The 8709-nt window shown below is 50.1% G+C and overlaps 1 protein-coding gene across 1 annotated transcript in view; it reads right to left on the bottom strand.

Moving 5' to 3' along the window:
• Window positions 1-6940, bottom strand: part of LOC138161860 (sialic acid-binding Ig-like lectin 13) — a 17572-nt gene extending 10632 nt beyond the window's left edge. Inside the window, exons 1-7 of the mRNA XM_069088876.1 lie at window positions 6821-6940; window positions 6380-6745; window positions 5444-5728; window positions 5041-5091; window positions 3365-3625; window positions 2983-3267; window positions 2781-2880 (exon numbers count right to left, since the gene is read on the bottom strand). Coding sequence (XP_068944977.1) covers window positions 2781-2880; window positions 2983-3267; window positions 3365-3625; window positions 5041-5091; window positions 5444-5728; window positions 6380-6745; window positions 6821-6854 — 1382 coding nt within the window. The 5' untranslated portion in view covers window positions 6855-6940. The remainder of the gene's footprint in view (window positions 1-2780; window positions 2881-2982; window positions 3268-3364; window positions 3626-5040; window positions 5092-5443; window positions 5729-6379; window positions 6746-6820) is intronic.
• Window positions 6941-8709: the final 1769 nt, after the last annotated feature.

Here is an 8709-nt window from a genome sequence, read left to right as displayed (position 1 = left end):
GGGGACTACTTTCTCTCTCTCTCTCTCTCTCTCTCTCTCACACACACACACACACACACACACACACACATTCTCACTCACTCGTCAGGTTCATAAATCCATCTTATTCAAAAAGGATGTAGCAGGGAAGGAAGGTCAAGCAGTACTAGAAAGTTACTAGAAAGCAGTAATCATGAAAACACTCTCATACTGGACAAGAAATAGAGTGGCTGATTAATGGATTAGGCACACAACATTCTACTGAGGGAGAAAAATTGGGAGCTAAAGTATGGGTAAAGCAGAATCTAGATGATGTTCCAAAGCCCGCACATGGGAAAGGCTATACCATAACTGTTGTTTATTCAGGAGAAGATGATTACCCAATTGTACCCTTAACTCATATATTCTACCCTGAATGAGCCTATGATAGTGAGTTCATGGACTCCAGAAGCATGGCTAACCCTATATTTGTCTCTTTTTGGCTTTTTGTCTGTTAAACTTGATTCGAGATTTGTCTCCTTCAGATTTAGTACCCTCCACCTGTAGATGCCTGATTGCTTAGGTCAGATGTCATCCCCTGTCCATGACTGTGATGTGCCATCCCTGGACCTGGCATGGACCAAGTTCCAGATACAAGCTAAAGTACTGACCTTTCAAATGGGACCTCCTGGACCTGGTGTTGACCAAACTCCAGATGCTAGCTAAAGAACTGGCCTCTCAAATGAGACCTCTTGGGGCACAGACAGCTCTACATCCAATTTCATCTGGAAGTACCTATGGAGAAGAGATCTTTGCCCCTTCTCTAAAGATTTTGAGCCACATTCATTCAAGGAGGGAAAGATGGGGTGCTTGTATCCAAGCATCCATCCTAAGATATTGTTTTATGTGCTTATTTTCTATTGTCCCTGTTATATTGTTGCAAAGTTGTGCTGACACCAGTTACTGCCCCAGTTGCCTCTAAACTCTCATAAATCTATGTAATGAAATGTATTGTTAATGTATTTTTGCTATGTTAGGGACATGAAAGATCTTGGGGCCAAATGTAATGGTAATGGTAATTTGAAGATCTTCCCTGCTTTGAAGATATACCCTGCCCTTTAATAGACTGAATGTAATCACATTGAGCCTATGGTGGGAGGAGTTGGCTGAAGGGTGGAGCAGAGCCCACAGGAAGCTGGGATTCAGAACAGCTAGAGACTGAAGGGAGAGGACTCATCCAGGTAGATAGTTAGACTTGTGAATAAAAGTTCGTTGGTGGGGAGGATAAAGGGTGCTGTGGCTCTTTGTGTTGTTATGGCTTATCAACTTTTCTACTACTATGATGGAATTGGCTTACTGGTTTTGAGATTTGGTTTTCTGGTGTCAGAATAATGTTTTGCTTCTGTCTTCTATATGGAGAGTCTGATCTATTTTTTTGATCGAGCACTTTGTCAGCATATTTACAGACACCACTGGTGCTGTATTGGGTTGGTAATACAAGTACCTAGAGTTCCTCATTGACAAATTCAAAGATCCAAGCTGTTAGTGTAAGAACTCACCATTCAACAAACAAGCCTGGGAAAAAAGGAAGGCAGTCTAGCAGAAATGAGGTATAGACCTCACCCCATATAGCAATATCATCTCAAAATGGATACATGATTTAGATGGAAAAGATGATATCTCATCATATTGGAAGAACATGGAAAAATTACTTGTTAAATCAATCAATAAGGGAAAAGTCTACAGAGGAGAAATGATGACAGGAGGCAAAATGAATATATTTGATTATGTGAAATGAAAAAGCTTCTCCACAAACAAAATCAATAAAAAATAATATTAGAAGGAAGGCAGGAAGCAAGAAAAAAAAACTATGCCACATTTCTTTGAAAAAGTTTCATTTCTCAAATATGTAAAGAACTGAGCCAAAAATTCATATAACAAAGACATTTTTCAATTAGTAAATAGACAAAACTTATGAACAGGCGGTTTTAAGAAGAAGAAATCAAAGCTTTCAATAGTCATATGAAAAATGCTCCATCATTAATCATTAGAGAAATGCACATTAAAACAACTCTGAGGCCCTGGGTATAGTGGGGCCAAATCCAGGTGTGAACATTACTATCTGTGACACCGAGTCCATCATTCAGTGTGGGGAATTGGAAGGGGGAGGGATGAAGGAAGGAAGCAAGAATGTACTAAGGACTTATTATGTGCCATTCGCTGTGTTTAGGATTTATAGATAGGACCCAATTTAATAATTATAATAATAGCAAACACATTTCCCTTACTACATGCTAGGGACTGTACCAAGCCCTTTACAGATAGGGTGCCATTTAATTATAATAATTTATATAGAGTCCTGGGAGTTAGGTGGTATTACTATCCCTATTTTACAGATAAGGAAACTGAGGCAAACAGTTTAAAGTTACTTGCCAAGGTTTACATGGTTTCCAAAAGTTTGAGTCTGAATTTGAACTCAGAATTCCATGGCTTTAGGCATAGATCTCTGTCTACTGGGCCACCACCTTCCCTGCTTGATCCTAGAAGCTCCTCTGGGTCTGGCAACAGGAGCCTGGACTATTTTAAATCATGACTGGACAGCATACAGGGTCATAAGTATGACCTTGAGCAAGTCACATCTCTGTTTGGTTTTTTAACCTATGAAAAGAAGGGGACTGGAACTTTCCTTCCAATTTTCTAGCTTATAATCCCATGGAGTCTGTGCCTGAACTCAGGGAGGCATTGATATCTGAGGATTTCTGAGACATTATAGCATTTCCTGGATCCCCCCATCCCCTCCCCATCCCAGCTCCCACACTCACAGAAGGAGGAGGCAGAGGGCCAGCAGACTTGTGGCACCAGCTCCACAGAGGACACCCAGGATCAGAGCTTTTGGGAACACATGAAACGGCATGGGCCCATCTGGACAAGAAGCAAGTCTGGGGTGAATGTGGGCTGTGGCCTTATTGGGCCCACTCTCCTCTGGGCCCTCTGCCCGAGCTGCCTCCCTCCCCCACCCCTCACCTGGCAGCAGCTGGAACAGCAGGGTGTGGGCCCCTTGTGGGTTCTTCCCTTCACAGCTGACAGTGGTGTCAGGGACCCTGTCCACCTTTGCACTCAGGCTACTGTTGGCCCAGGGCCCAGACCTGTTTGATATCACCTGGAAGGTGTCACTGCTACCAATGCCCTCCACAAGCCTCCCCACTATCCACCAGCACAGGGAAGGGGCTGGCTCTGCTTGGACAGAACAGGTAAAGGACAAGCCCTCCTGGACCCAGGAGCAGGAAGGGCTGAGCATCCTTGGGGGGTCTGTTGGGACATACAGGAGACCCCCCTTAGTGGGTGACACTCTCCTTTCCCCACCAGGACCCAAGAACCCTATGGTGCCCAGCCACCTCACACACACACTGCACAGAGACCCTCAGGGAGGCCTGCTTGGAGCCCAGAGGGTGCTGAGCAAGGCAGGTGTAAGTCCCTTCATCTGCTGGCCCCAGGTGGGGCAGATCCAGGGGCAGGACTCCATCCTCTGAGCCCTGGGAAGAGGCCAGGGCTTGGTCCCTCAGGACCCAGCTCAGGGAAGCTGGGGGATTGCTGTTGGCAGCACAGAGCAGCTGGAAGGGCTGCCCCTCCTGCACCACAAGAGCTGAGCTATTTCCTAGGATCAAATCTGAAAAAGATCAGGAGGTCCCAGCAGTGAGAGCCTGGAGGGACTTCAGAGATCCACTAGTCCCCAACTTCACTGTGGCCAGCAGGGACCTGGGAGCTAGAATACTGGTGTGACTTCTCCAGGATCACAGGAGGAAGGGGCACTGGAAGAGGACAGGACCCCAGGCAGGAAGGGAATCCCCCAGGCCCTGCCCAGTCTGGATACCTGCCCCTTCTCCCTCACTTGCATCTCACCTGGCTGCTCCCCAGGGCCAGACAATGGAGGCCTCACCTGTCTGTCTTTCTGCTACCAGCCCAAGCTCATCCCAGGTCATGTTCCCTGCCTTTCCCTTTGTTAAGAATTTAGTTTATCTTCCCTTCTCTCCTTCCTTCCTTCCTTCCTTCCTTCCTTCCTTCCTTCCTTCCTTCCTTCCTTCCTTCCTTCCTTCCTTCCTTCCTTCTTTCCTTCCTTCCTTCCTTCCTTCCTTCCTTCCTTCCTTCCTTCCTTCCTTCCTTCCTTCCCTCGCTGCCTCCTTTATTACTTTTCTTTCTTTAATCTATCATTTTCATTCTTTTCCTTGATACCTTCTTTTCCTTCCTTTTTTATTTATTTATTTTTCTATTCCATCATAATTCTAATTCTTTATTTCTCTCTTTTTAAGGCATTAATCCTGTATTCTTTCTTTTTGACTATACCTTTTTCTTCCTCCTTTTCCACTTTTCCTTTGTTTAATTCTCTCTTTTTGCCCCTTCCTCTCTCTCTTATAATTTATCAATACAGGTGAAAATAATGTGGAAAACAGAAACAAGAAAACAAGCAGCCCCCAGACCCATCCCCCATAGCCTCTTCCTACACAAGCCCCTCAGGCCCCCCAGATCAGCTCTGAAGGCAAAATCAGTGCACCAGGGAGCAAGGCCTCTGCATCTGGCCTGAACTGGAGAGACCCAGGTCTACCTACCCAACAGGGAAACCTTGCTAGGTTCTGTGGACAGAGGCCTGCCATGGGAACTAGACTCCAGGGTGGGCCTTCTGCCTCTCAGCCCAAAACTGGTGCAGGGGAGAGGTCACTACCTTTAGACTCCACATGTAGAAGTCACACCTCTGATGCTGGAGCCCTGTGGGAACTAGGTCAGGCCCTCCTCACAGCTCTGAGCCTCAGCTTCCTGATCTGGAAAATGGGGATAAAAACTCTCCCACTCCCCATCTAATGGGACTGTGGGGAGGAAAATGGTCTCTAGCCCTTAAAGTCAGTAGGAAATGGGAGCTGATGTCATTCCAAGAGAAGGGGCTGCCCAGGACGAAGAGAACCTGGGCCTGCAGAGGAAGAGGCCCTTTCTCTAGTCTCTCTCCTCCCCCTGACATCCATGCCCACACTCAGAGTAGAAGCTGAAGCACCAGGGTCCCCTCCCTGCCCTCACCCTGGGGCTCTGCTATACCTGATGTCCTGTTGTCCTGGGCCACGGTGATGGTCACATTCTGCACAGCGTCTGCAACAGAAGGACCAGGCTGGCTGGGGCTGGGGATCTCTGCCCAGCCCAGCATCAGGCAGGGAAGAGATTAAATTCCAGAACCACAGAAGATCAGGATGGAAGGGAGTTCAGAGGCCATCTAGGCTAACATTATCTGACTGACATTGGCACATGAAAGCACAGAGACTGAGAGAGAGAAAAAATAGGAAACCCCAGCCTGTGTCTGTGCTGGGAGGCAGCTTTCCCTGCCCTGCCCAGGAAAAAAGCATCTGGTTTCCCAGCCCTGGGCCACAACCCTGGGATCTCAATGCACCCCTTCTTTCCCCCCCCCTCACTTGGGGGATGCAGGCCTCCTTCCCCCAGCACTCACAGGACACATTGAGTTGGATGATTCTCTCTGATCTGAAATGGCCTCCAGGAAGGGTCACCTGACAGGTGAGGTTGGTGCCATGATGCTGGGGTCCAGGGATGAAGGAGACCTCTGAAGAGTGGGGAGGCCCAGAGCTTTGTGGCTTGGAGGAGAGGGCAGCCCCCATCCACGAGAATGTGAGGGGCCTGTTTTCCCCACAAGCCCAAGGAAATGTACAGTTCACAGTCACTGGGCTCCCTGACTCCAGCACCTCTGGAATAGAGATGTCTGGTTTCTGGATCAAGTCTGAAGAGGAGAGAGACAGTGAGCCCTGGGCTGGGGAGGGGAATTAGGCCTCAAGTGTCCTTCCAGATGCTGGTACCTCCCCCACCCCTAAGGTCCCTACTATGTTCCCCTCATAGTATGACCCCATTCAGGGCCCTAATCCTCACCAGCCTTCTGGGCATCCCCTGTCATCCTCAGGCACCAAGTCACTCATAGATTATTGGTCAAGAGGAAATCATATTAAACATCATAGAGAACAAGCCCTTCATTTTACATAAAAGGAAATTGAGTCCTAAAGAGGGAGTGGGAAATCATAGGTAAAATGGCCCAAAGAGAGTCAGACAGAAATCTGGGATTTGAAAATCCTTCCTTTGTCTGCAGCTCCAGAGTTCTTTCCATCCCAACCATGCCCCCCCCCCCTCAGCTTTGCCTCAGGTCCTGGTTTCTCCCAAAGAGTACCCTACCACCTTCCCTCCCCTTTGCACCTCTGGAGCCTCAGACAGTGTCTTCACCCCTCCCCTAGGTCTGCCCCTCCCCCTGAGTGGGTTCCCTCCCTGTGCTCAGTGTTTTCTCACCCCTCCCACAGGGAGGTTCAAGGTCTCCAAGGCCAGCCCATTCCCCAGACCTCCTTGCCTCATACACTGAGAGCCTCCCAGGACAGGAGGGTCCTACCTGTCACCTGCACATGAAATAGCTTTTCTTTATAACTGTGCTTTTCCTTCCCTTCAAAGTGGAAGAAGTAGCTCCCAGTGTCTGAGAACTGGGCGTCTGTGATGCTCAGAGAGCAATTCTTCATCCTGGGATCTCCAAGGAGATGGAATCTCCCCCGGGCTTGTTCCTCCACACTCCGCCGTGGGTCATTGGTGGCCACAGGACTGCCACGGAAAACGTGAGTCTCTTCTCTGAACCAATAACCATAAATGGTCTTGTAACCATTGGGTGATAGTTTGGAGTGTTCGAAGGCACAGGGGATGTGGGCACACATCCCCTCCTGCACTGTGACCCTGGGCTGCACCTCCAGGCTCTGGCACAGGGAACCTGAGGGCAGACAGAGGCCTGGTCAGCATCTTCTCACTCCTCAGTCCAGCCTCCCTCTGCCCCAGCCACACTCACCCTCCCAGAGCAGGGGCAGCAGCAGCAGCAGCATCAAGACACAGGACAGAGGCAGGTTCTGTGGGGAGCTGTGTCATTCCCTGAACACCATGGCTCCCTCTGTCCATCTGTGTCAGACTCAGGACAAAGAGGAAGATGAAAGAGGAAGCCCTTGTGTGGAGAGAGGGAAGCCCCTCCTCAGAAGAGGAAGCCCTGTCCTCTTCCCCCAGTGGGCTCCTGGGCTCCTTAGCTGGGCTTAGTGGGGAGGGGCCTCCTGTCTGGGGCAGGTCCAGGGACAGGCAGGACTCAGGGGCTGGGAGAGGACAGATCTGCTGCACAGGCTGGGCCCTGGATGTTGTAGGGAAGAGCCTGTCTATGTGGGTGACAGGGGGTAGTGCCCAGGGCCTGGGCCAGAACTGGAGATGCCCATCAACCACTGCTGCCCTTGTCCTGTGCAGGCTGCCCTGGGATCAGGAGCAGGTGAAGGACTTTGGAGGAGAAAAGATCTTGCAGACAAATCCCTGGGAGAAGAGAGTAGAGCCAGTCCAGAGGAAGTTGGGGGGTGTCCCCTCTCTACAGGCTCCAGGAGTTATGCAGGTCAGGGTCACTTGGTGCCCAGAATGCAGAAGGTCTGGAATGGGGATCTCTGGCTTCTGTGTCAGATCTGGGGGAGAAAAGTTGAATGGACTAGGTGGCAAGGAGAGGGCGGCCCCTAATGTGTACCCTCAGGTGATGGCCTTGGGGCATTGCCATCAGTGCCACAACAAGCCTTTCCTTTGTGTCCCCTCCCATGCCCTGACTCTGCATCCTTTGGAATCTCCCACCATCCCCAGGACCTGAGACTCTCACCTCACCTAGGGGTCCTAGTTCCTCAAGCAGAGTACCCCATGGTGCTTCCACTGAGCTGAAAGCCTCAGGGCCCTCCCACCTGCCTCACTAATGAAGCTATCCCTGCATTCCTGCCATGAAAATTGGCAGCACTGTCCTTGCTACCCAGGCATTTGCTGTCATCACCAGGCCATGCAGGGCTCCCCTGTCTGGGTCTTGTTTCTTTACAGAAAGGACTAGAGTGTGTCCTTCCAGCCAAGAGTCTTGTGACTCTGCCTCCTGTATCACCAGCATATCCTGCCCTGACTCTCATCCCTCACCTGGCCTTCCCATCACTCCCAGACATTCCCTGGGACACTGTCCTCACCATCCACATGGACAGACAGCATTTTATAAGAGTAATTGTATCTCAGATCCCCCTTCTTCACCCAGAACCAGTAAATCCCATGACCCTGTTTCTGGACCCCAATAATTCTCAAGGATATGATGTTCATCTGTAGGGCCCCCATGAGGTGGCATTCGTGCTGGGTCCCGGGCTGGACATTCCTTTGGCGGTCTTTGGCGGCCTCCACCTTCCTCTGGTCTATCCCCTGGAACCAGCATCCCTGGGCTGTGCTGTTAATTCTTTATTGTTGAGAGTAATGGAAGGAGCAAGGGACAGAAACACAGTCCCTGGTGTATGGCCACTGTCTGCTCAAACTCTGGGCCATTTTCAGAAGGGGACCCTGTGGAGAATGGGAGGAAGAGACTGACAGATAGACAGACAGAGTCATCCTATGATTCCACACTTCCTTCATGTTCTCCCATCCTTCCAAGGCCTCCTCACCTCCACCCAGGTGCCCTCAGCTCTGGCTCTGGCTCTGGCCTCATCCACCCTCCCATAGCTGGGACAGCAACAGCAGCAGCAACAAGTCCATGGTAAAACAGAGGGATCTCAGAAGTCCACAGCTACGTCCTGGGTGCAGCCTCAGAGCTGATCACCCAGCCATGTGGGTGGAAAGAACCCTAGGAAAGGGGAAGAGACTATTAGGAACAAGAGGGAGGGAGAGAAGCAGAGGGGGGCTCTCAGAAGAGCAGGCAGC

This window comes from Petaurus breviceps, unplaced genomic scaffold, assembly GCF_028583685.1.
Source record: "Petaurus breviceps papuanus isolate PSGF00001 unplaced genomic scaffold, PetGlider_PUasm1.0 185, whole genome shotgun sequence".
NCBI lineage: Eukaryota > Metazoa > Chordata > Mammalia > Diprotodontia > Petauridae > Petaurus > Petaurus breviceps.
This window is presented reverse-complemented; position numbering and strand designations above follow the sequence as displayed.